The following is a 26736-nucleotide window of genomic DNA, read 5'->3' as shown; positions in this document are numbered from 1 at the left end:
CCAAGCAAAAGCTGCTCCTTGCTACACCGTGACACACCTTCTCACACTTGCCTGGACACAAACCTCCCTCTGTGCTTCACATACCTGCTCAGCACATTTGTGACATGTGTCTGTGTCCCACCCCTGCCACAGACTGGTCTGCCACTAGGCAAAGGAGAAGATGGGGGGATGGGAGGAAGCTGTGGCTGTGTTTCATATAGGATAAGGCAGTGCCACCATGACGGGGTCAAGCACTGAAGCCCTTAACCTGCCAACCGAGAAGTGAGGTTCGCTCACTTAACTTAAGCTGGATCTGGAGTCTTGTTTTCCTTTCTAACATTGTTAACCCTTTGGCTTCATCTTTAAGAAAAATTCCCATTGAGTCTGTTTCGAATTAAAAATCCACCAGCAAGACAATGTTCCCCAGCTCATGCCCATTTATTTTTTTCCATGAGGAAACTACTGGGGAACGTTGTCTCTTGACCTTTGATTTAAATGGTAGCAGAGCTGAGGCAGCCAGTGGCCTTATTCCCAGGTGGGTGGCCTCATGGTTCTTCTTTTCAAATGTCACAGAGTAGTGGCTTTACTTGCAGAGTCGTAAAGAGTTCCTCTGAGAAAAATGCTTGATCCAAGAGGATTTTTGTTTCCAGTGTCTTAATCAACATCATATTTGTAACGGGGATGGAAAGTCAGAGGGGTGCAGAGCCTGAACTAACTGGAAAAAAAGAAAAGGACCGCTGCCTTTGTCAAGGATTCTATGGAATCACTCAGGGTGGTATTTTCCGCCTGTTCAGAAAGCAAGGAAAGAATTTTGGAGTCATTGTGCTGGTTTACTGAGTCATTCTGGCTGACAAACAGCAAAACTACCTTTCTATTTTTTTTCCTCAGAGAAATGCTTTGAGTTCAACCTTTCTGAGTATCTACTGTAGTGATTCACGGACCAGGACATTGAGCCATCCACAGTCATTGTTCCTCTTGGTCCAAGGTCCACAATGAACAGAACGATGATAGGACTGCATTTTGGTCCCGTGCTTATTGCCTTGAAATGCCAGCGCGCAGAAATCGTTTCTGCCATGTGAGCTTTTCTCTTTTTAATTAGAGCAACAGCAACTGTGCTAAAAATGCCTAGACTCTAGCAAACCCAATAGATTTTTCCAAAGCTCACTGTGCTATTTTTAACACGTCAAACTGGATTCAGATTAAAAACAAAACACAGCGGAAAAATAATGGCGTGATGATTGGGTCAAGGCGACTGAATATTTTTGCATCTCAGTGATTCTGTCAGCACAGGAGGGCAAATGTGCTCTGCAGTGCCCAAGGGCCCCATGCCCTGTCTGTTTGGACTGGAGAGTTAAAGCAATACCTTTTCAGCTGCTGGCCCTCAGAGACAGGGCAGTCAAGACCTGGACATCTTTGAGGGGGGCCACTCTGCCTGGATGGTGTTTGAAGGTTCTTCTTGTGCACAGACAAGCCGACACCAAATCCCACTTTAGCTGGGTGAGGCATAAGTATGTTTTTGTGGGATCAAGGTCATTTTCTTAGTGCTGGCAGAACTCTCTGGGTTAGGGAGGGTGCAAGGTAGCACAGCCTGAGTCTGACCAGGAGTGTTATCTCTCTGATTTTAGCTGGCCCTGGTGAATTCAAGACAGCTGCTAGAGGTTCTCATTGTAAAGCAGCAAGAAATGAACAGTGAATTCCTACAACTCCATCACATTACACTGAATAAGCATTTTAAAGAGGAAAAATGACTTAAAACTGTGCTTTTTAAGAAGTAAAAGAAAATGTCGTGCTTGAGGCCTCTCTCTCTCCAGCTTTACTGCTGTTTCTCTTTCTGAGGTCACGTGCAGTCTAGTACAGTTACTATGGTTTATGCTCACAGTAGCCAAGACACCCTCTCCTGCTAGCAGCACCTACGGATTCAGACAGGCCAACCATAGCAACTCACGCTACTCATATACAACTCTTCTGTGCAAACAAGACAAAACTGTTTTGTTCTTAGCACCCTTCTGACGAACTTGGTTGTACAGCTTCAGATCAGTCTGTCACTGGCCTCTCGCCATCCCTGCTTTTCTTTACTCTGTTAACTAACATTACCCTTCTGTCAGTCCTGTATTACCGAGCATGTGGTATTGTCAGGCGCTAATTGTGTGAGTAACTTTGAAACAAGCAGCCTAGCTTCACATATATTTAGCAAGGACATTTGTTGCTAAAGCATCCTGATTATCCAGTTTAGGAAACATTTCAAGCCTAATGCACTAATGTGCTACAGGGTTAATTGCACTTAGTACTCCATTAGCAGCAAAAGTGTGCCCTTTTGATGTTAGAAAAAGCCACAGTGCAGACATTTGGGTTATTTGTCAAAGGTGGAAATACTTTTATGGCTGCTGCAGAAAATAAGAAAATTTCAGTTCAGCCTTTCACAAGCAGCCTTACTGGTTCCTGGTTATATTCTGCCATTAATCATTAGTGATGAAAGACCAAGTATTGCCAATATGTCCCTTAGTATAGTCGGTAGCTCTCTTTAATGTAACCTCGCTTCTTTTGTGAGCCTCAATGACTTTAAAAAGTAATGAGGTCCAAAAGTAATGAGGTCCTTCCTTGCTTGTAGTGAAAGAGCCAGCCTCTGCCATGCTGTTCCTTCCAGCAGGCATCCAAGATTGCCCTGGGGAGTCACACGTATGAGTCTATCATAGACAGTTTCTCTTTCATGAAGACAGAAAAATCTTTTTTTTCCCCATAACTTTCTGCTCAGGGATGTTATAGGGATGGAAATTGAAGTTACCATATAGTCACATGCCTCGGGATCCTGATATGTCAGCTATGTCTGGCAGTTACTGTTTCCTATTTTAGGGTAATGTATTGAATTAGGAAACTAATGGGGGTTCTCCCCACTTAATCATTGGCCATCTAAAAGCGAGTGATGACTGCTCCAAGCTGGTCATGCAGGTTCCCCGGTAGACACTGGAGAGGCAGGTGGTATCTCCAGAGAACGATTCATCTCATCTTAAACTTGGTTTCGGAGACATGTAGGCTGATTTACCCTTTGGAGGTTGTCCTTTTTTTCTGCTGGAAAGAGAGGGAGTTTAGCAGAGCAACATACACGAGACACCAAACTTGTAGATGGTTAAAGTTACATCAGGCAAATTCCACCTGTGCATTTCACTTAGGTGTCACACTGAAATCAACATTGTCAAGCCACGTCACTGCCTGAAGGTAAGCATGAATCAGCAGGGCTGCAGAGTTGTTGGAAGTAAAACGTTTTCCATGCTCCTCACCCTCTAACAGGTGTTTGAAGAAACTCAGGGGAGCTCTCATTTTTGCCTGGAATCTCAGCTGAGGGCATGCACATTTTCTTCCCCACACAAGCACATGCGTGCATACATTTATTTTCTGTTCTTCTCTTAGAGGAGCTCCTACTACATCAAACAGATGGCAAATGTGGCATACTATTTTTAATACTGCCTAACGTTTGAAGCTCAGATAAACTGAGTGGTTTTCAAATATCAGCTCTTAATTAATGTGAGAAATAAAAACCAGACAGGTAGTTTGTATGTACTTGGGCTCCTACTATGCTTGTATCTGAATTCAAAGAATGAAAAAACTCGAAGTTGTGTAGATAGGGGGAATTTTAGGTAGGGTTTCTGTTGGATATTGGGAACTTATCATGGTTTTTGGCTTACACATTTAGGAATATGAATTCCTTCTGGTGATTTCCACAGAGCAGTATCTAAAAGTTCTAGATCCTACTTTGTTTTGATAATGGACAACAAAGCCCACTAGAGAGACAGGGAAAATCACAATGAAAAATTTCACATCAGCTTTCTGCCTTACTAACAGGAGCCCTGGCACAGGCTGACCGGCGAAGGTGTGGAGTTTCCTTCTCTGGAGGTCTTCAAAACCCTCCTGGACGTGTTCCTGTGTGACCTGATCTAGGTGGACCTGCTTGAGCAAGGGATTGGACTGGATGATCTCTAGAGGTCATTTCCAACTTCAAAAAAATTAAAAAAGAAATTTGAAATCCTCCATGAAAGCTGCTCTTACAGAAGCAGAAACAATTTTCACAGTCCGTGCAAGATACATAAGTGGGTTTTACCAGACTGTTTTCTGTCATAGTCGCTTCCAATCTCATTAGTGAAAGATCATCATTTTAGATTGTTTAAACTCTGCAATTTCAGCTCTGACTCTGAACATTGCTCACTAAGCTGAATGAAAGCCGTCACCGAATGCTTGAACACAGCAGGTTGAGACCAGCAAAAGGAAGTAGGACTGAAAACTGAGAGTACACTGGTTTTGAAAATATTTCATTATTTATTTAGGAATTTTACTAGGGTAAAAAAACCCCACCAAACACAAGTTAAATTCTTGGAAGAAAACCCAATTGCCAACAGCAGATCAGAACAGGATAACATTCTGGATAGGGTTTGCAGTTTACAAAAAGGATTAACTGTACTGAGGATCAAATATAGAACAGAAATTGGATTTATAAGCTGTGTTTTTATCCATCCTATCTGTAAGCAAAATATAATGTGATTAGTTGTAAACTCGTAGGCTGCAGAATATGTGCACAATGGTCCCTTAGTAATATCTCCACCACAGCCCTTCATATTGGGCAGCTCCTCTGAGTGAGAAAGCCAGCCGAAGTACCAGGGCTCTTAATCTCTACTCTTTCTGAGAAGAGGTTTAAAATCTTTGCCCTAGACTAGAGGTGGATGCTATGGATTAAGAGACAATGGTGCCTTGTTTCAGAGGAAAATGTTCCCCAAAAAAATGCAGAACTGTCTCTGGGAAAGAAACCAGTCCCACAGAAATGAGCTCTGGGCCAGGAACCAGGCATCCCCATAGAGTCGTGCTGTCCTACTTCACAGTCACTGCATGCTTCATCAAAATGTTATTTCCACTCCAAAAAGCCACAGTTATAATTCATTCTGCTTTTTCCCCTTTTGCTTCGTGTTACTTTCCAAGGCAAGACCGTTGGCATTCCCTGCTTAAATCAAATGGACGCTGCTTTGTCTTGATGGAGACTCATTGAAATGATCAAGCTAAGCATTCAGAGAAGTGTAGTTTTCCTGCCATTTTGTTTTTCTACACGTGGTAGAAGTTTTGCTAACAGTAACAAAGGCAAACATATGAAATAAAGTTAACTCTCAGACAAGAGGGGTGAATTGTTTGCAGATGCTGCATCATTTTGAGCAACACATTCTTCTCCTCCTGGCACAATTCCAAGGAAAGTGCAATTAACAGGGTTTATATGCGGCTGATTTTCTTCATGGTCCTTAGCCATCAATCTGCAAGCCGAAGCAGAGGCCTCTGTTTCCCTTTCCCATGTGATGCATCACTACTGTGACACTGCTTACACATAATTTTGGCTCTGCCTTTCCTTTCAGAAACCACATTGGTGACTGAGTGCCTTGCATTGGCCAGTCTCGCAGGAGATTTGTATCACCAGGCAATATTTGAATTCCCATGTCCACTCTTTCATGTAGAAGTTATGTTGCAAGCTGCACCTCTGGCTTTTCTGGGCTGTGCTGACCTTCATGACTATGCAATTTTTTAATGCTTTAAGGGTATATCTGTCTGTGCTCTATACACTCACCATCTTACCTCACTACCATAGGTGTAGAAACTTCTGTGGTCTCCTGTCTTTGACGTCTGTTATGCTCCATGGGAAGGTCTCAGTCCTGCCCTAAGCAGTGATACTTTCCAGTACCAGGTGTTAATGCAGGGAGTGAGGTGCTGTGAGACACAGTGCAGCAGAGGCTTGCCTGCCAGGCATAAAAACGGGGGCCTAGGCAAGATGATGATTGTGGGTCAGAGACAGCTGAGACGGTTTTGAAGGGAGATGAAGTCCCTCAATGCTGACTGCAGTTCTGGATCAGACTCACAGTGCTGGAAAAAAGTCATCATGGAGACCCAGACTGAACAGCTGTAACTTCAGGACGTCTGCCCAAGCAAGGATATCTTCACAGGACTGTGTAAGATACTCACTTCTGTAGCTAGTGCTAACAGGGCTCCCTGACCACAAAGCTGCAGGTCAAACGTGCTCCCTCGTCACAAGAGAAACCATGTGTCCCAGATGGCTGCAAGCCAAGTGTCCCTATATTGCCTTCATGTTGTTAATGTCTCTGCAATGATAATGGACTTTAGCCAAATAAGATTCCTATACTGTGCTGGAGCCATCAATAGTGCACAGTACTGCCTTCCCATCTCTCTGAAATACATTCCAACTGACAACGACTTTATTTGGAACGTGAACCTGAAGACAATAACAGGAGCAATTGCATATTGCTGATTTGTTTTAGAACAGGAGGAAACTGCTCAGAAAAGCTCAGCATGTTGCAAAAGAAGAAAACTGAAGTAGCATATACTCTTTGATTAAAAAAAGCCCAAGCATCTGAAGACAACCATCCTGAGATGAGTATCAAAGTGCAGTGGCTGATTCACAAATTCACTTTTAGCAAACTTAAGTAAAAATGCCAAGTATGGAAAGCTAAAAAGCTTGTATGGAGACAGCTCGTGATCTATTATCCACAGTCTTTGTTTTGCTTTGCTTCCCACTCTTTCACTGTTACGTGGAGTAAAAGGAAGCATTAAGATTCATCCTCAATGCATTGAAAACTCCTGCTGCTTTCTATGAGTCAGGCCAGCTTTCTTACCTTTAATGGGGTTTTTTTAGTGTGGGGTTTCTTTAAGCTTTTCCTCTCTTATCTGTCCTGGTCAATAATAATTGATTTCCAAAATAAGAAACCTCAATACCTGAAATAGCACTTCTGGCAGCCTTTACCCTCTGTTCAGCCTCAATTAACATCATCTACTCAGTTACTACCTGTACCACTTGCTGTATCCTCTAATATTCAGCCAATTTGAGCAACTATCACTCTGTCAGGATTCCTCATTCTGCTAAGAGCAGGGTTTCAGACTTATCTGGACTTGATTGGCTATATCTTATTGCTTTGATTGCCACCGTATTTTAACAACCAAGTATCAATCACCAGGCAAAATAGCTTTTTAAAACACACCCGGGCACCAATCCCATCTATTTCCCTGGTAGCAGTTACTACCTACCTCAGCAATCAGGTGCCTTGATGTTTTATAAAGTAGAGATATTGCCCGGTGTAATCTCATCGAGGTTGGAAAATGAAGAAGGTGTGTGTGTGCGCGTGTATCAGTCGTAGACACCCCTTGAGGTGACCAATATTGTTCTCTACCACAAAACCCCTGATGCTTCACTCAAGAGTAAGAGGGCTCCTCGCCACCAGTGAAAACTGAGGCCTGAAGTCTTGCTTCAGAATCAGCTCAAGTGTTGGTGGCCAGGCACATCCCAGGCACGATGGGTCTCAATCTGGCTGGTCAGATCTTGCAGTATTGTCTCAACTCTCCCGATTCCTTCAGGCTTGCCATGACCCAAGATGTGGGCAGGCATTAGCAGCTCCTCGCCAGCAGCATCCCACGGGGTCTCCCATGGCTTCCCCATTTCCAGCAGCAGAAGACTGGACTGACACCCTATGACACCTCCAGGTGAGGGATTTCCCCTGGTGTCTGAAAGGCAGCTTAGGAAAGGCACATGGGAGCCACGTTAGTGCAGTGCTATTATGACTCAGGAATCAAAGCACTCCAAGGCCAAGACTGCTGGGGAGAGGCTACAGGCTTAATTAACTCCTGGCACCTATGCTTTTCTGAAGAGTCTTTAATTAGATGATGACACGTTATTCTTCCAGTGTGGTCCTCGCATGGCTGAACACCCGGGGCTTGCACTAGCTGGGGAGGGTGGCAGCAGTCCCCACTGCCCACAGCCTCTACCTCCTCCTGGCAGCAAGAGGGAAGCCTGTGAAAACAAACTGTTGCAAGGCCATCCTGAGTGACACATTCCTCATTTTCTGGGTCACCAGCCTCAAGGCTGATCCGTGGGCATGCACAGTCCCTGTGCCCATGATGGATGGCAACAGAAACTGTGCCTGAGAATATGGGATGCTACAGGAGGTTGTTGGGAGTGGAAAACTGCATTTCCAGCAAAGCAGTCACTGGAGCACATCTCCTATGAAGACAGGCAGAGAGAGCTGGGATTGTTAAGCCTGGAGAAGAGAAGGCTGCAGGGAGACCTTTTAACAGTCTTCCAGTGCCTAAAGGGGCCCACAAGACAGCTGGAGAGAGATTTTTTTACAAGGACATGTAGTGATAGGACAAGGAGTAATGGCTTTAAACTGAAAGACAATAGATTTAGATTAGGTGTAAGGAAGAAATTATTTACTGTGACGGCAATGAGGCGCTGGCCCAGGTTGCCCTGGGAGGCTGTGGATGCCCCATCCCTGGAAGTGTTCCAGGGTGGGTTGAATGGGTCTTTGAGAAACCTCGTCTGGTGGAAGGTGTCCCTGTCCATGGCAGGGAGGTCGGAACTAGATGATCTTTAAAGTTCCTTGCAATCCAAACCAGTCTATGAATTTATGATGGAGAGAAGACTTTTGATCTTGATCTCCCTGTGCCTCAGACCTCATCTGCAGAATATCACTTTCTTACTCCTCCTGAGTTTTGCCATTAGGCCTCCACAAAGTCCCTTTGAGCTGCAGCATCTTGACCCAGAGGCTCTCTGGCTATTTCTTCTCAGGGCGTGCGAGAGAGGTGATTCCCAACGCTGGCCAGGGAAGCTGCCCTTATCCACACCACCACCTCCCCCTACTCCCCACAGCAAGCTGACACCCACAGCCTGTGTCCATCTCATTAACACAAGCAGCCCCCCAGCAAATCCTCCCTGCTGTTTGCTATTGGTCCTGGCTTTGAGAAGATGAGCCAGACCTGACTGCAATGAGACATTTTGTTTCCACGGCAGGTTCAAAGCCTCCACCACAGTCCATCAAAAGCACACAGACAGGCTTTCTGCCCCCTCTCCCTCCTAAACAGCAGGAGAGCTTCTCAACCAGGGATCACCACCACCCACGTGTGCTGTGACAGATGCCTGACTCCTGGGGAAAATCATGGCGCAGGATCATGCCATTGAAGGCTGTGTCACAACAGGATGAGAGGGATGTTGTGCTCTTAGATGCTCTGCTCAAACAGTCTTTTCTGCACAGGGGTTGCCTGGCATGTGTGGAAGGGCAGTGGGATGAAAGAAGTATTTGGGGGATGGGAAGGTAACAGTAGCAAATTTTGTAATTCCAGGTCGGAGCTGTGACCTAACAGCGAGAGGACACATCCTCAGAGTGGGCATGAAATTTGGCACAAGCCTGGGGGAGAAAGCTCTCTGTTCAGTTTAAAGCTAGCTAAAACTACTCCAAAAAAGCAGTGTACCTTTCTTACCATCCAAGGCCTTCCTGAAATCTGGGCTGTTTTCTTCCTAAACCTGGACTCTTATATCCTTAAATTTGCAGTTGTCATCATCCTGCAGCTGTACTACATTATGAGAAACCTTTTGCTCCCAGTTCAGCTACATTATTGCTCTACTTCCAAATAGCATAATTAGATCTCCAGAGCTTGCTTGCTTTATCAAAAAAAGACACAGGTATTAAAGAGGAGTAGAGAAATAGTCCAGCTCATGAGTCAAATTAGATAATTGAAATGGTAGGATGAGCCTTGAAATTAGTCCGGTTCCTGCCTGAATAGAGTTCATATCTCACTGGGAACTAATTGTCCTTCCTTGTCTTTTGTCTTCGTTTTTCCTGCTGCAATTTGGTTTGCAAGGTGATCTTCAGTAAATACTGCAACTCCAAAGATATCATGGACCTCTTCTGCATTGCAACAGGGTTACCAAGGTAGGTCTCTCTTTTCACTTGTGATGTTTGTTTCAATTTTGTTCCTTTACTTCTAGGAACAATTTAAAGACTGTCCCCAAGAGATTCAGTAGCCTCCTATTTGGGCTTCTCCCTTGTTCCTGTCTACTAGAAGAAGAAACTGGGGCAATCCAGAAAGCACCAGCTGGAAAAGTGCTCAAAGCTCTGGCAGACCTTGAGCTACCTCAGTGCTGCCTGCACCTGAGGAAGAGAGTGAAATAGAGTAGAACAAAAGAGATACAGTCTTAAAAAAAAAAGAGCTAGTGCAGAAGCCCAGCTCTGAGCACAGGTGTTGTGTGCACCTACTGCTTATACCTCAGCACTACATTTTTGCCTATATTGAGTGAAAGGCAAGCAGATGTTTAGAATTTGTTTTTTTAGGGAAAAATTTGGGGTTGATGAGAAGCATTGTTACTATGTCATAAGGTTTCCGCTCAGATATAGAACAATCTAATCTCACGTAGGGGACAATCAAGCACAAAATACCCCAGGAGAGTCATTTAATAGAACATAAATATCCCCAAATCCATTGCCCAGGCCAAGTATCTCCTGCAAAGTCCTCTCACCTCTCCTGCTCTAATTTCCTGAAGGGTTTGTTTCTCTTACCTTTCACCTACAGAGCAGCATCCAAATTCTATCTCTGTGTTGATAGTGATCCAGAATCAAGTGTAGGCGTGCGTTGGGGTGGGAGAGGCCGGTGCGTGGGGGAGGGTGGCATAATGTAGGCTCCAACCACTTCTGCACCACCTGTCCAGGGAAGGGGCATCTGCTATCTGCATATGGACCTTGAGCAGCACAGGCCAGAGGAACAGCAGTATGCAATAAGCAGTAGCCTTAATCTTTATACACACAGGTTCATGATACAGAAAAATCATGGGGAAAAATTATGAGGCAAGACTGTGGGAACTGGGGCTGTTTAGTCTGGAGAAGAGGAGACTGAGGGGGGATCTCATTAATATTTACAAATATCTAAATGGTGGATGTCAGGAGGCTGGGACATCTGTTTTTTCTATTGTATCTAGCAGCAGGACAAGGGGTAATGGGAGGAAGCTGGAACACCAAAAGTTCCATTTAAATATAAGAAAAAACTTTTCACTGTTCAGGTGAGGGAGCCCTGGCACAGGCTGCCCAGGGAGGGTGTGAAGTCTCCTTCCCTGGAGGTCTTCAAGACCTGCCTCGACCCATTCTTATGCGACCTGATCTAGGTGAACCTGCTTTATCTGGAGGATTGGATTAGATGATCTCCAAAGTTCCCTTCCAACCCCCTACCATTCTGTGATTCTATGAAAAAAGTAAGACAATCCTTAAATCATGGGCTTAGCACATATCTTCAGCTCTGGGAACTGAAAGGTAGAATTGTCTATATTGACTCAGAATTTGCAGAAGCTGATGGACAGAATTAAAGCCCTTTGCTGTTTATCTTATTTCCTCCCATTTGACATTAGAGAGGTTAATTACCCTCATTTGCCTGTGATGACAAATACTTCCACTCCATCACCTAGGAAACTTTATCAGTTTTAGTGACTGGTGATCAGGATGTTCACTGTATATTGGGCACTTTACGTTTATCGTAAGGCTTCCAATGCCAGTGCCATTTCCACCAGGCTCCTGGAGCCAAAGTAAACCTCCAAGGTTTACATCTGAGCCTATGAGATCACACTTAGTACAGTACTAAAAAAAAAAAAAATTAAAAGGCCTAATATATTCAGCAAGACATTTGTTTTGGTAAAAGAGTAATTAAATAATTTCAAGACATTCATAGCACTGATAGTCATTTGTAGAGTGTGAGTCAGTAGCTAGTTGCCGTGTCAAGGTTTCACTAAACATATTTTTCAATGGAAATTGTTAGTTGATGAGTCGACAGAATAGGTGAGTTAGCAGGAAAAAAGTCTGCTCTGAGATCAAAGATGATCACGCAATGTTTTGCCAGAAACTTTCCTGGTAATTGAAATGGGTGAAGCATCAAGCCTGCTTTGTTCTGTGCATTGACCTTTTCTGCACCAAGGTAAAATGGGTCTGAGACACTGTCAGGAGTGCTGCAGGAGAGAAAATGGCTCTGCAATGTATGCAGCAGCATAGAATGCAGACAGCATTTCTAGGTCAAATAATCCTCTTTGAAACATACTTTTCAGGAACACTACAATCTCCCTTTTGACAGCAGACAATTGTATGGTATCCATTGATCCGACAATGCCTGCAAACTCAGAGAGGTAAGCCTTGCTGCAACCTGCTCTTCAGAAAGAGTGTCAGGCTCCAGGGAAGGGGTGGTGGTTGCCCATAGGTGTCTTTTGCATGCCATGGGAGGTGAGCAACTCCCTAGAGGGAGGGAGAAGAAGGACAGTAAGGATCATCTGCTGGCTTATAACACTAATGCCAGCTGGTTTTGAAGGTTTGTACTTGTTATTGAAGCAGGAGTCATTATCTGAGGAAGAAATATCTCTTTCAAGTATTTAATGCAGAACATCTGTTCCCATCCCACCCTGTTCATTGTCAAGGCTTCCAGCTCCTTTGATTCCCCACTCCTTTACTGCTCTGCCAGGACACAACCATGACATTACTTACAACGTGAAGTCAAAGCCTTTGATGAGGTTAGGTCTCTTCCATGCTGGCTTTGGCCCTTCCGACCTCCAAATCCCTTTTTTCCTTGGCTTCTTGTTGCTTGTTCAGCCTGACACTTTTCATTTCACTCTGACTGCCTGCAGTTATTTACTTCATCGTGTATTTTATTGTTACTTATCACTGACATTGCTCTCAATGACATCATGTGGCAGAGTCCCAACAGTTGGGAGAGATCTGCTGCACAGGACAGTATGTGAACAGAGAGTAAAAAAGGTGACCCTCACCACTGCAGCTTCCTTCTGACCCACAAAATTTCCTCAGTGTCTCAGTTCACAAGCTATCAAGGCTTGACAAAGAGGAAGCATTTTGACCACGTTAATTGCATGACCATAGAGCACAAGAGAGATCTCTCTGTCTCTCATTCAGTAGCAATCAGAGGGTCATATATTCATTAAAAAAAAAAGTATCCATTGCATGTTAAAACACCCATTGCAGGTGTTAAGAGAGTTTAGAACATATTCAGGTACTTCTTCCTACTTTTCATGGAGTATGGATATGAAATACAAACTGCTTGCTATGTGTTGCTAACATCAGCCTTCTCTGACTCTTCCAGGTCTCCATACAAAGTGATACCTGTTGCCACTGGGCAGCTCTCAGGTAAATCGACCCTTTTGAACTGAATTTACTAAAGCTGAGTTTGTGAACTTTTGCATGTGGAAGTTACATGACTATGACATAGGAAAGAAAAACGATGGTGTCATGGTTGCAGTTGCCACAGGGTAGGAAGCATTTGATCACAGTGTTCTGGAGGAGAAATGAAAACAAACCAAAAAAAAAAAGTTCCAGATTTCAAAGTGTTTGAGAATGAGGTGGAATGGCTGGGGTCCATGGGACTTTCACAGTGCTTAGCTCTGGTCTGACTCAGCACCACTGATGTCCTGGGGAAAGTCTCACGTGAAGCAGTGTTTTCTTTCAGGCAACACACAGGCAATGTTTGAAAGCCTGTCCTGCAGTGCTTCGTTAAACTTATTCATCTATCAGCAATGCTCTGTTGGAAAACTGAGCCCAACTTTTGAACCCCATGTTCTTTCCAAATGACTGAGGAGAGCATAATGTCTGCTGTGGGCATGGTAGCTCTAATATTTAAATACACCTGGCAAAACTAAAGAAGGTCTGGAGGAAAGCACCCATCTGGAACACATTGCCCTGCACACAGCACTGTTGTGCTCCACAGGCAAGACTGAAGTGGCACTTCTACTGTTTCTCTATGCCTGACAGTGTTATCCTCAGGCCAGTAGCTCTCAGACATGGGAGTAGGGCATTTGCTTGGGGCAATCTGTTTAGAGCATCTGGCTCTGGTCTCTCTCTTGTCTGTACAACTGCAGTATGTCCTGCTGTTTACTCCGAGGCAGCCTGAGCAAAAGCCTGAGTTTGTACACTGTAGAGACAGAAGGAGAGGCTGGCCACTGAAGCAGGGGCTGCAGGAGGACAGGAGATGTCAGCTGAGGACGCAGTTTGGAGCAGTAAAATAGGAAGATAGGAGAGACAAGGGGCAAGAGATTATCTTGGAAACATAGAGTGCACAGAAGGAACACAAGGGAGACAGACAGTCTGGGGCTGGAAAAGTAGTTTGCAGGAATGGGTGAGGCTCCAGGGACAAGGGCAAGGCAGTTTTGCTGGTCCCACCTCATCTTCTCACTAATGCTAATTGAAGGTTCCATCTCTTCTTGCTTAGGCTCTTGTATTACACAAGAAAACACAGTGTCTCAGAGCACTGTAATTTTCTCAGATGGGGAGGTGCAGAGAACCAAAGCCACTCTCTGAGGTACCTACATCCACTGCAGCAGAAGTATCAGTAGGAAAAGAGCACAGGAAGGCAGTGCAGGAAGAGGTTTGAGGGGACAGAGAGGCAACAGCAGGGCACTTGTGCCTGCAGAGAGCAAAGGTGAATGGAGAGCAGAAAAAAATCAAAGAATCTAGGAAACAGAGAAGAACTTTATCACAGTGAGATTTGTTACAAGTCATAAATAGATCTCATGTCAGTGACTCGCTGTACCAGAAGGAGGTAGTCAAAGCTGAGGGACATGTGACTGGTAAGAGAAAAGAAGCTGTCTCCTAAGCTATTTCCTTATTGTAATAAACCCTGTTGGAACAGCACCAGTCTGCTGGTCCAGGAGTACGCTATTTGCATTATCAGATGAGAAAAGGTGGGGTTGTAACTGGAGCACCATCTCTGTGTACCAGCTGGTATGAGTAACTAACAGCCATTCGCCTTAAGACAGAGAAAGAGCAGGAAATGGGGCTGGTGGGGCTCTGCCGGGGAATGCCACTGCGTTATGCCAGCTGGGAAGCTGATTGAAGAGCTTTCTAGGAAATCTACTTCTTTTTTTTTTCCCTAAAACGAAGCTAAACATATCTTAAGACCATGTATGACTTTTCGTACTCTCCCAGGGCCCTCGTTTTTCACCTCAGCTGACAGCCCATGGCTCTGCTTTGTGCAGAGCGTAGCTCACTATGTCAGCGAGGTCTCTCTTCCCTCCTTGCGTTTTATAAAAAAAGAATATCCAAAGATCTAAGCTGAAAAGGACAAGAAAAATTCTGGCAGTAGGTTGACAAAGCATAAGACAGAGTGGTATGGAAAGAGGAGGAAAGTTGAATTGAGTGTGATGGAACTAATGTTCCTTGGTATCTGTTTCTCTTTCACATGGGTTATCATTAATCTTAAGCATTCCTGACATTTTGCTGAGAGTAGGAAGAATAAACAGAGTGGGAAATTGTTCCTCTTCATTAAAAGAGAGAGAGGGAAAAAACCAGCTCTGTTTTAGTCTTCACTTCTTAAACAACTCTGCCTGCATGACTCTGCTTCCCAAAGCAGCTTGTCCAAATACATACCAAAAAAGGGGTCACCCCAATCTTCACAGCAGTGGGAGGTAACGCACCTTTTTACAGCAGTCTCCCAGGCAGCTGGAAAAGAATGACACACACTTCAGGGCAACAAAGGCTGTCAAAGGTGGGACTGGAAAACACGTTCCTTTGGGAGGAAAATATAAGCAGTGGCTTTTGTCCAGCAGAGGAGATATCCACTGGAGTCCTGCTAAGAAACTGTTCTTCATTTCCTGGCCATAGTCATGGGAGGCATTTGAAATTAGAGAAATGATTATTCCAGTGAGTGTCGGTTGGATGCAGCAGCAATGGCTGTATCACCACAGGGTCAGCAGCCCACGAGGCAGAGGCAGGGGCCCAGCTGGCCGGCTCCAAGCCTGTGGGGCCCTGTGGGGCCCTAACCCTCCTCCTTTGGCCTGGCCCAGAATGCACGCAGCTATCCGAGCACAGCATCAAACCCCGGTGCCAAACCTTTCCCTTTCTCTGGGATCAAGCCTGTTGAGTGGGCATCCTCCTGACAGCAGAAAGGCTCTGGTCTGCAGCCTCCTGGTGGAAGAGACTCAGAGCTCACAAACTGTGTTATGGCTGCAATTAGTATGGTTCAGGCCCTCTGCAATATTTATGGAGATGTCAATTAAATGAAGAAATCCTATCAGCATCACACTCTTGAGAAATAAAATTGAAATCTGTTACGTTTCTGATAGTGCAGAGAAAGGACCTATTGTGGAGCTCAAGTGAGCCTAATCCACTGTGGTCCTAAACAGAGGGGAAACACACGCAGGGGCCTTCCTACCACCCCAAAGTCAGAGCAGCACACAAGAGGCTGAATAAACCCTTAAAGACCCCACCAGCGATAAGACCTGAGAGAGCATAAGATGTGCCAAGTTTAGCCCCAGTTCTCTCTGCACCTCTGTCTCCTGATTGTTCCTGGTGGGTCCTTCAACACACGCATCCTCTCAGCCCTTGGGGAACGGGCAGGAAAGCCCAAAGATGGGAGTGCCCAATCATCGTGGAGAGAGCTTGCCATCTGCCATTCTTTGCTCAGCACCTCAGCACCAGGGAACCCCATCAGCACACATCAGAGCCACTGTGGGCCAGGCCGAGACTGTCGGCAGTGTCTTCACCTCCTGCTTCACCTGCCATTTGGTTATTTGACATTTCGACTAACAAGCTACCCAGAACCTGGACAGGGAAAAGCTCAAGGGTCTCTGCCTAGGGATATTGGTTTACAGCGGGGGAGGTAGCTCAACCAAGACTCGTGTAGCTGCCTGCTAGAAGGCCCACCTCTGAATTGAGGCTAACCCTGCCTTGCCTATCGCTGAGCCCACCAACAGCCACACTGGAGATCCTCAGTGACCACTTATTCCCCCTGAATTGTTAAATACACCAAGTCCTGTGCACATCACTATCGGTAAAGTAACAGAAGCTTGTCACTGCATCTAAATCTACTTTCTCTGGGATCTCTCTCTTCTCCTTTTGGAGGCATATTCAAGCTTACAGCTCAGGCAAGATGGAAAGAGACGGAGACTAAGAAACATCCCCCTCATTCCTGTTGCTCTTTCCATGCATCCCACGTGGATGCCTGCAGCAGGATGGGGACAACTGCTTTAGGATTACTCACCAGAGTGGGGACTCGCGTGCAATAGCCCAAATCAACCTGAGCTGCCAAATGATTTGGGTGCTTATGTGATGTGATTCACTGATGTGGTCTTGAGTTTGAAGCACACCCTTTCCTGAGGCTCCTGTACACCTGGCTGTTTGGTTTTATAAATTCCTCTGACTGCCCAGATCCAGAAGAACCACAGAATGCAAAATGCAGAGAGGAGCCTGAGCAAGAGGCACAAGCACATGTGAGAAAGAGACCGCGTGGCAGGAATTGACCAGCCTGATGCTGGCAGGGAAAGGCAAACACACATGTCCTCCCAGTCTTGCTTGGCCACAATGGAAAAGATGGAGGGAAACAAACTCAACCCAAGAACCCCACACGTTCCCCACTTGCACCCCATTAAGGCTGGCAGGATGGCAAGGGGAGGCAGGAGGATGGAGGTGTCTCCCCAGTCATGATCCCAGTGAGTAAGACAGGAGAGGAAGAGTCACTGCTGAGCAGGATGGTCTAAAGGAGAGAGTGCCTGCCAGTGAGTTATAAGCCATCTGTGTCAGTGTACATACAACCTGAGCTTCCCCAGCATGTACCTCGTCCTTGTCTGGCAGGGAAGGTGCGTTCTTGCTGCCAGCCCTCCCATCTGGCCGCAGTTGGAGTTACAGGAAAAAGTGCTGCTGCCATATTTCCCCACACCTGGTTTCTGCCCAGACCTGCTAGAGATGAGACTGCCCAGAGGGAGGGCAAAATGGCCCCTTGCCCTGTGACACCTCAGCCAAGCTCCCTGCTGAGTTTGGCAGAGGACAGCAGGCAAGGAGCTGAAGTCCCTGTTCCCACAGCGAGTGTGGGAATGAGCTTGGGGAAGCCTGGGGAGGCTCGAGCTGGCCTGTCCCTTGCCTGACATTACACTGTTCCAGCATCTTCTGGAGGGAGGTTCTTCTAATTCTAATTTGTGATCTCTAAAATGCCCTGTGTATTGTGCAAAAATCTGACTCGCTGAATACCTGCATTTGCAAATGTTATGCATTCAGGTTGGCAGCGGGGTATGAGCTGAGAAGAGTGGCTGTTGGCTTTTGGGGTGCTGCAGGCAGGAGCTGGCAACCCTCAGCAAGATGCACAGACTGCAACCGCCCATCCTACGTGCAGCAGTATTTCCTTTTCACAGAGGGAATTGCAGCAAAACAAATGAAGCAACTGAGGGAAAAGGTAGCTGTGTGCACCTAGGGTGTCAGCCCTTCCCAGAGGTGTAAAAACAACAGGAGACAGAAGGCAACGGAAGGAGTAAAAGGATACCTAGCACTCCTATTTTACAATGGAGTGGACAAGCAAGACTAAATTATGTTGACGGGATGTCTCGTTTTCTTCATACCTAGGGGTTAGCAGAGGTCTTCCCCATGGAAAGAAACAGGGCAAAGAAATGGATCTTTGTCTCTTTAAGATGAGACGAACTGCCACTCTTAGTCATATATCTTTACTGCACCCTAGGGTTATAAAAACATACATCTTCATTTTGAAAGTCTTTTATTACATCCATAAACATCAGATTGCAGCTGACTGTTCCCTGGATGAGAATGTCCTAGTACTCCAAGTGAGTTCTGACAGGGGGAGGGAGTGAAAGTAAGATTTATTTTTTTTTCTACTGGAACAGTGTTTATAGGGAACTTGTCAGTCTCTGGCATGCCACAGCCAGTGTCAGAGAGCTGAGCAGCATTGAAGTGAGAGGACACGGGTTTCTCTGCTTATTTTCACTGTTGGACTCGGGTACATTCCCAGGTGCTGCATACGGTAAGCTTTCCTACTGCCTTAAATAGGACATAGCGTTTGCTTTGTTTTAGTGCTTGGGTTTTCCAAATGGATTTTGTGAGAAAACTGAAAAATTAGTCTCTGTGAAAAGAACTAATCTCTTCATTTGCTCTGCTAGTCAGTCTGCTGAGAGTCTCATCAAGGGGAGAAAAAAAACAAAAATGGAATTAGTTCTGAGACTTTCAGAGCACAGGGTACTTGCTCCAGCTTAGAAACACAGGAGTAACAGCCAAATTGTTTTGACTAGCAAAGGGAATGCACTTGACAAGTATCTCTGACATCTCTGATACCTAAGGAATTGCAAATCCTTTCAACAGGTACAAGAACTATTTAGAAATATAGTGTAAACGCTGGGCTGTATTTCTGTCTGATGCATTTTGCCTGGGTGATTGCACTAGGGAGTGATTCTGTTCCCTCAGGCAAGTGTGAGAAGTAGCTTCAGAAATGCTATTTCTACGTAGGGTATAAAGGGGTGTTCTGCAATCTGTGCCGTGTGTGAGAGTATGCAAGGCTTCTGCTCCTTGAGTTTGAGAAACCAAGATTACATCCACTTTGCAGGGATAAGAATGACTGCAGCACAGTACAGTTTAAATTAGCTGGTGTGAGTAAATGAGAGCAACCTCAAAACAGCAGCTCACAGCTCAGGAAACGTGATTTATGCTTCCCCTGTCTGTAGGAATACAGTGTGTGCAGGCTGAAAGAAAGATGGGAAAACATTGCTATCGTACTTCTCCGTTTCTAAAGCATACTGTCCCTTGAGATTGAGGGTCTTGTTTAAAGGACTCATTTGCTTTTCCTTGCGTTAGTGATGGTCTTGAAAAGGGTCTTGGGCTTCACCAGGCTGATTTTCCCAAGCTGGCTGAAGTGCCTGAGTGCTGGAGCTGGTAGCAGGAGGCCGGAATTTACCCACACAAGTGCTCCCAGCGCGGCCACTGCCGCAGCAGCTCAGGCAGCGATGGGATCCCGCTGGGATCCCGCCGTGGCTCTGTCAGAGTTGTGTTCTCAAGGAAAAGGGGTTGGGAAACTTGTGCCCTGCTGTGTCCGTCCCATGAACCAGGAAGGGCGGATCTCTTTCTGCAAGGACAGTCACTTTGGCGTCTCATGTTTGCTTGAAGTTTATGCATAGCAGTAGAGTGCTCATGAATTTACACCAATAAATTGGTCTCCAGGGTAATGTCCCAGTGTAAATTTGAAAGGTAAGCAGGGTGGGTTTTTTTGTTTTCATAAGCTGTTGCATTGTTTGTGGGCACTGCGACAAAGTGTGCTGACGGTGTAGAGGTAGTCCTTGTGAGACAGACATTTCAAAAGCAAACGGCAACTCTGAGTATCCCACCCAAGGAATGCAAAAGGTGTCTCCTTTCTGGAGGTGCAGCCTTAAAATAAGCCACCTCTCAGAGAGACGGCACCTCCAAAAGAAACTTCTGAGAAACCTTGGCTGTAATCTGCAAGCGGTTGAGACGAGGAGTGGTTCCCAAATGCTCTCACTGTTCAAAGGACCAGGGTGACTTTCTTGGCTAAATGCCTCGCTGTCAGAGCTGAAAGTCTGGGGATGCCACTTTGAAGGGGTGTTGAAGATGTCTTCTTTCCTCTGTTGTTTTCTGTTATATCGCCCTCCTATTTTTTTTTTTTTTTTTCAGAGAAAGAAGAATTGTTCCAGAATTTATTGGGACAGATTGCTGAGCAGTTCTCGAGGTAAGAATGTGAATGTGATTATTAATTTAAAATGCTATTTCTTTTATCAGCCTGAGGTGAAATTTTCACAGGAGGCAGAGGGGCATTTAAGATCTCTTTCAAATCCCACTCTTCCTGCCAAATTTAGGGCCGGTACACACATTATTTCCTGCTGTCAGCAGTACAGTAACTTAAACCAAAAGTTATTTTGGTGATTATCTTTAAATAGGAAGATCAAGTAGTAAATATGAATGTTCTTATTGTGCTCCTGCCCTCTTAGGAAACAAAAGTTTCTTCACTGAAGAGTCAAAACATCTGATTTGTTTAATATTTCCCTTTATCATCTAAACATGTCTCTCCTCTGAGAAGATTTCTCAACAGCTGTATAGCTGCTTATTTTATTTCTGCTGGTTTCAATAAGACAGATCAATCCCATCACAACTCAGCAAATCACCAGCATAATTCAAAAGGAGAAGGGCTTCAGAATGTGCAGACACCAAGATGCTGCTTTTAGGCGAAGCATTATCAATTTAAATTTGCTTCCCTGGGGCTTACAATAACAAGTCACTGCCTAGAGAGGGTGTGATGAAGTGTTGCAGAGCTACAGTACATTCCCAGGGCCATAACAAAATCATTTGTTGTTAATTTTTCTGAAAATTGAGCCTGGGTGTATTTTCTGCACCAATTTTAGCATTTCCATTGAAAATTTTCTTTTCCTTACAGCAATATCAGTTGGACAAATCAATCCTCTGAAAAATACAGACATTTCTAGTAAAAGTCCTTTGTACCTAGGGTAAATATGACACTAAATGTATAACATTAATACATGAGGATTTTCTTTTCAGGGTTTTTAAAATCAATGAGCTGAAAACGGAAGTAGCTAACCACTTGGCAATGCTGGAGAAAAAAGTTGAATGTGAGTGTCCCTTTATTTGTATTGCAGTGGGAAATAGTGCCTCAGAACCTTCACCTCACTGCCCTTGCCATACATGTCCTCTGTCCCATTTCTTGCAGCCCCTCTGCTTTCTCCAAGTCCCATAATTTGGCCAGCCTCAAGCCCCAAAGGCCACCTGGGGTGAGGCGCGGGTAAGGTGGGAACCCATAGTGACATTGACTGGCGGGACAAAGCCAGTGTGGGATGTCTTGCGTCTCAGGCACACACAGCACCTCCCTGCCTCCCCTTTGACAGGTTGTTGAGCCTGCTGCCAACCTTTGGGCTTGGGGCCATGTCCTCCTGCTACCATGTGCTCATGGCAGTGTGTCTCAGCCCACCTTCAAGCCTCTCACTTGCCCTCCTGTGCCCCCATGCCCCAGCCCCCTGTCTTTCCCCCTGCATCCAGTGGTGTCCCGCCATGCCTCTGCACAAGCAATGTCCCCCTTAACACACCTGGGGCCTAGCGCTTGCTGCTGCATCTTGTAATTAATTACGGGAAGGTAACGCAGCCGCCTGCCATCTGCTTTAAGTCAGTTCCTTGCACAGGTCAAATGTGGTGTTGTCTTGCAGAGAGACCCTCTCTTTCAAAACCCACCTGGACGCGTCCCTGTGGCACCTGATCTAGGTGGCCCTGCTTTGGCAGGGGGTTGCACTAGATGAACTCTGAAGGTCCCTTCCAACCCCTGCCATTCTGTGATTCCTTTCAAAAACACATTTACTGTGTATTAAGCAGTGGGGTCGATCCTCACCACTGAGCGAGGCCTAGTGCCAGCACAGACACCTGACTGTGTACTTCCACTCGGTGTCATGTCGCTGCATCCCTCTGCCAGGAAAGGGCCCAGCACAGGGTGAGCCCTTTCCCCGTAGCACACGTGTCACATGTGCACACCGCTCGTGGAGCACGGATGCAGCACAAATGCCGCAGTGCCTGTAAACAGACGGTGTAGCAAGTGCTGCGGCACAGCCGGAGGGTCCATTTCATCGTCCTGCATGGTGGTGATTTCTGTGCTGCAAACATGGGGTTTCACCCCTCACTGCCCATAGTGCCTGTGAGACTGCTAGGCAGCATCGCTGTCCTAGCTTGGTCTGTGTGTTAACAGTAACGCATCCCTCTTCAGTTACTGTGCAATGACAAAGTTAAGTTCAGCTGGTCAAAGAGCTCCTTTTCTGATTTTGTTATTTTGGGCTTTTTTACCCGCCCATCAAGCATCTGACTTCTTGCTTTTCAGTATATTTTGCAGAACACAGAAAATACTCCCTCCTAGAAAGCCTGGGAGGGGGTATGAATAAGGCCCTTTTGCCCAGCACTGTTTTGTCACTAAAGGCCACATGTTTAGTGACAGGCATGAGTCAGGAGTAGACAGTGTCTTCCCTGGCACTACTGCTGCAGAAAGACACTAGAGCTAGCTGGAAAGAAAAGAAAAAAACAAAACAAGTTTCTGGTTCCTGGAAGAAGTTGTTTTCTTGAAATTTCCCCTGACCAGAAGCTACCTTGACCCTGCAGCTGCTCAGTGAGACTGATTCCTTTGTCAGCAGAGAAAGGAAAAACTGCCTTAAGTGAAGAGCAGCTCCAGGCAAACCTCTCTCTGAGGCCACCCCAGCCACAGGCTTACGGTGTGGTGGGAGCCTTCCGGCGAGGTCCATGGAGGGGACATCTACTCCCAGCACAGACCTCAGCAAGGGGTCCAGATAGCAGCTCCTATCTATCTGCCATTTTTCCTAAGGCTGCCATTTTTCCTAAGGCGGTGCTGTTTTATTATTTTGTCCAAAATTTAAAACAAAAAAAAAACAGGGGAAAAATTAGCTCAGTCATTCTGAATTTTCAATGAAACTTCTGACCAACTCTAGTCCTCAGAGCAAAGCGCCACGGACTAGAGCAAGTGAGGCAAGTGTTCCTGTGGGACTTTTTATCTCCTTGGCAGCCCAGGCAACTAACTATCCCAGGCAGCTAGGGGCTGCTTTTGGCCTCTGGCTCTCCCTGCTGACCGCCTGGGACCCCTGGCTGCACCCTGCACACACACTGTCTCTCAGCACTGGCAGCTGGCTGCACTGAGGGAGGTGAAAACAAAGCTTTGTGCGTCACTGCCAGTGGGGAGGAGTTGTACACTTGCACTCTCAGCACTTTGTTGCTGGTTTAGGAAAGGCAGCCTACCCAGAGCTGTCATTCATTGCAGGTGAACTGAATTTGCTGGTCCCTAGACGAGGCTTCTTTCTCTAAGTGGGTCTCACCCTGATGGAAATAGCAGCAGATGTAGCAATCTGCTGCCATTCTGCATGAGTGCTCGCTATCTCATCTCCAGCAGCCTCTGCCTGTGGGAAGGACCTCACTGGGTTGCCTGTCTGCAAGTGCATCCATCTGCTCAAAATCGGACTCCCAGAATTTGCAACAGAGCCAAATCTGCAACATTTTGGGATAATCCCAGACTTTCATGTTTAGAAACCAAAACTGTAAGAGAAAGGGAGTGTTCAGCCTCCCTACTTGCAGAGGTTGCTTTAAGAGCTGTGTTTCAGTGCTGGATTCAGACCAAGGATTTCTTTAGACAGCACAGGGTCTTTTCAGAAGGCATTTCTTGCTGCAGAGTAATGTTATGGGCCCTTAATCAGTGCACATGACAAGGCCATTTATCATTTGCTAGCCAAATGTGAAAAGAACTGTGCTTTTGTTTTGCCTTTTCTCCTACATCCATCAGAGATCCCTTTTCCACTACATATGTGGACTCCAGGATTTCTTCCCCAGAGTGAACGCATGTGTGGGGATAAGTGCTCATGACAGCACTACATCTGCACCTCACATAAAGCATTCTCAGCTTCCTTCCTGTTACTGTCTAGAGACCGCATCACAAAGATGTGTTTTCGAGGAGCCAAATCCTTTAATTGATTTTTAAATCCCATCCAAAGCTTGTGACTTCCCCTTGGAAAACCTGACCATGCAGGGCAAGCACTGGGAATGCTTTGTCCCATGGCTTGACTTACTCTGCTCCAGTGTTTGTACAGAAACCCACACGTGAATAAGGAAGTCGGTAAAAACATTGTACAGTTTGCAAGCATCTCACATCTACCTTAAGGAAATAACTATGTGAATTGTCTGCATCCTTGGAGATGTTTAGGAAGAAAACTAAGGAGATGCATAAAATAAAGTGAAAAAATGATCAGGGATGCCATTTTGCACCAAAACTCCGTAACTCTTCTCTCTGCAGTTGCTTACCCCACTACCCTGTTGGTCTGATAACTCTGCTTTTCTCCCACTGCTTCAAGTAAGCACTGGCCAGCATGTAGACAGCTTGGCAAATGGGCTACCCACAAACTTGTTCCAGATTAATTATATACCAAGGTGGTGTATAGCAGCAGAGACCCCGCAGGTCAGCTGCAGCTAATAATTAGCAGTTGAACAGAGCACCCAGAAAAGTACAGCCAGATATCCAGAATGAAGATACAGCATAAGCAGAACAGTATCTTCTCTCTACCATCACATTGTGATCCCACAAAGAAATTGCTTGTAACAATACTAGGCAAAAAGCCATTCATCTGGAAACGAGATTTTTAAGGGGAGGGTAGCCCTGTAATCAAGCATCAGTCAAAACCCTTTCCCTTTCCTCTCCTAGTATGTGGCATTTTGGACTCAGTTCATGCACCTCTCTGTTTTTCCCCTTTCCCAGTTCCAACGGCAATCTTTGTTGTTACTAGACTAAAGAAAACAAAACTGAGACCTCTGCTTATCTACAGAGTTATGCCCTTCCAAGGCAGTTTTTTTATCACTTACATGCCACCCTCCAGATAAGTGTGATTTTGAGTATTATTTTCTGAGAAAGTGACTGAGTGCTGATTGTGCGATTGCACATTCCCTGGAATTCCCTGAACCACCGCTTGTCCGTGCAAACAATGAGTTCAGTAAACAAATGAGCTGTGAAATGATTGTATATGAATGACATGTACTTAATAAATGGTGCTGTATTATGTCCTTGAGCACATTGATAGTTCAATGAGAGGGAAAGAAAAAAAGAGAGTATTCTCATACCCGCACTGCATTAGGTTCTCACGGCCACATGGAATGAAGTGCATCGCTGCATAAACAAGCAATCAAACTTTTTGCCTTGTGGCTCTCATAATTACAGACAGAAAGGAAATATAGGATTTTTTGTACCACATGCAGAAATAACCTTTGATTACAAAATTGATCAGCAAAAAGAAGTGACAGATCTTCAATACCTAAAAAAAAAGAGAAAGAAATGAATCATTAGAGCAAAACTTCTCGGCGTCATTTCTCTCTGTCTCTCTCTCTCTCTCTCTCCCCTCCATTCTCACTCTGGTTTTTCTATATCTAGCAATGCCTCTCAGAGCTCCTTAATGCTCTGCATGAACTTTCAAATAAAGCCTTTATCTTAATGGGAATTCTAATCCTACGGGGACGTGTTTGCCTAGCTGCACTTATCATCCCATCACGGGAGGGTCTTTTTCACTCAGGATTTCCTTTGATTCGTGTTCTACAGCGGAGAAGTGAAGAACAGCTGACTGCTGCTAACAATTGTGGAAAAGCTGAGACGTTATAGCCATTCTGTGAATTAAAATACTGTAGCTATTATCTAAAATTGGCAGCAGAGAATTCCTATGGGTTTTCAAGATATGTTGCTTTGGCAGCACCTGCATATGTGAGAACCGGGGCAGACTGTTAGAGCTTGCTGGCTCACTGGATAACCCCACTGTTAAAGCCCTTTGAAATTTTGCACAATTGTCCAACAAGATCCTTCGACTTTTGCCATGGTAACACCCCTGTTGTTTTCCTTTGTTGACAGTGGAAGGCCTGAAAGTAGTGGAGATTGAGAAATGCAAGAGCGACATTAAAAAGATGAGGGAGGAAATGGCAGCAAGAAGCAGCAGGTAAGTTCTGCTTTGGACCTCAGCAAAGAAAAAATCTGGTTTCAAACCCTAATGCAATGTTTCTGCAGAATCGAATTACCCACTGGGCTTAGAAGTAAAGGAGCAAGGAAACCAATAACTATTAAGGACAGCGGCTTTAATTTAGCGTTTGAAGACCTATAGCCATTCATCAGTTAAAATAGCTCAGGCCATAGGAACAGAGAAAAAGATCTTGCAACAAAGGGTTCTTTTTCACCGTATAGAATGTGAATTCTTCATCCAGATTTACTGGGAGAGAGAGAATGGGAAAAGAACTTATGCATAGTGCAGGGTTTGGTTGGAAACCAACTAATGCTCGAATCAGCTCCAATATATTCTGGGAAAATATCAAATAAACACGTAGCAGCTCTTCTAATTACGATCTCATGCTATTATAAAACATCCATTTTGAACTCAACAAGAAATTGGGAATTTACTTTCTAATTCGAGCCCCCCCCCCCCCCTTCCCCCCCATGATTGTGAAGCTTGGTTCTGCTGAAATTAAACCAACAGCAGAAAAAGTCGCATTTTGTACGGCACGCGATTTGTCTGCCCTGTGTCACTGAAAGACCCTGTTAGGACAAATAAATAATTACTGTGAGACTATGAATACTTCTGGGAAGGTTGCTGAAGAGGATGTACCACATTGCTCAAAG

General features: G+C 45.3%; 1 protein-coding gene across 3 annotated transcripts in view; it reads left to right on the top strand.

Annotated features, from left to right (window-relative positions):
• PDE9A (phosphodiesterase 9A) overlaps nt 1–26736 on the top strand; it is a 52205-nt gene that overhangs the window by 4284 nt on the left and 21185 nt on the right. Inside the window, exons 2-7 of one of the 3 annotated variants that reach the window (XM_061988617.1) lie at nt 9649–9719; nt 11870–11947; nt 12910–12953; nt 20220–20274; nt 21099–21169; nt 25978–26062. In XM_061988617.1, coding sequence (XP_061844601.1) covers nt 9649–9719; nt 11870–11947; nt 12910–12953; nt 20220–20274; nt 21099–21169; nt 25978–26062 — 404 coding nt within the window. Of the gene's footprint in view, nt 1–9648; nt 9720–11869; nt 11948–12909; nt 12954–18489; nt 18565–19667; nt 19779–20219; nt 20275–21098; nt 21170–25977; nt 26063–26736 lie in introns of those variants that run through there. The other 2 variants (XM_061988616.1, XM_061988615.1) reach the window with 2 other exon arrangements.

The sequence above is a fragment of the Colius striatus genome, chromosome 1, assembly GCF_028858725.1.
Source record: "Colius striatus isolate bColStr4 chromosome 1, bColStr4.1.hap1, whole genome shotgun sequence".
Taxonomy (NCBI): domain Eukaryota; kingdom Metazoa; phylum Chordata; class Aves; order Coliiformes; family Coliidae; genus Colius; species Colius striatus.
Note: the sequence above shows the minus strand (reverse complement) of the source record. Positions and strands in the feature narration are given on the sequence as shown.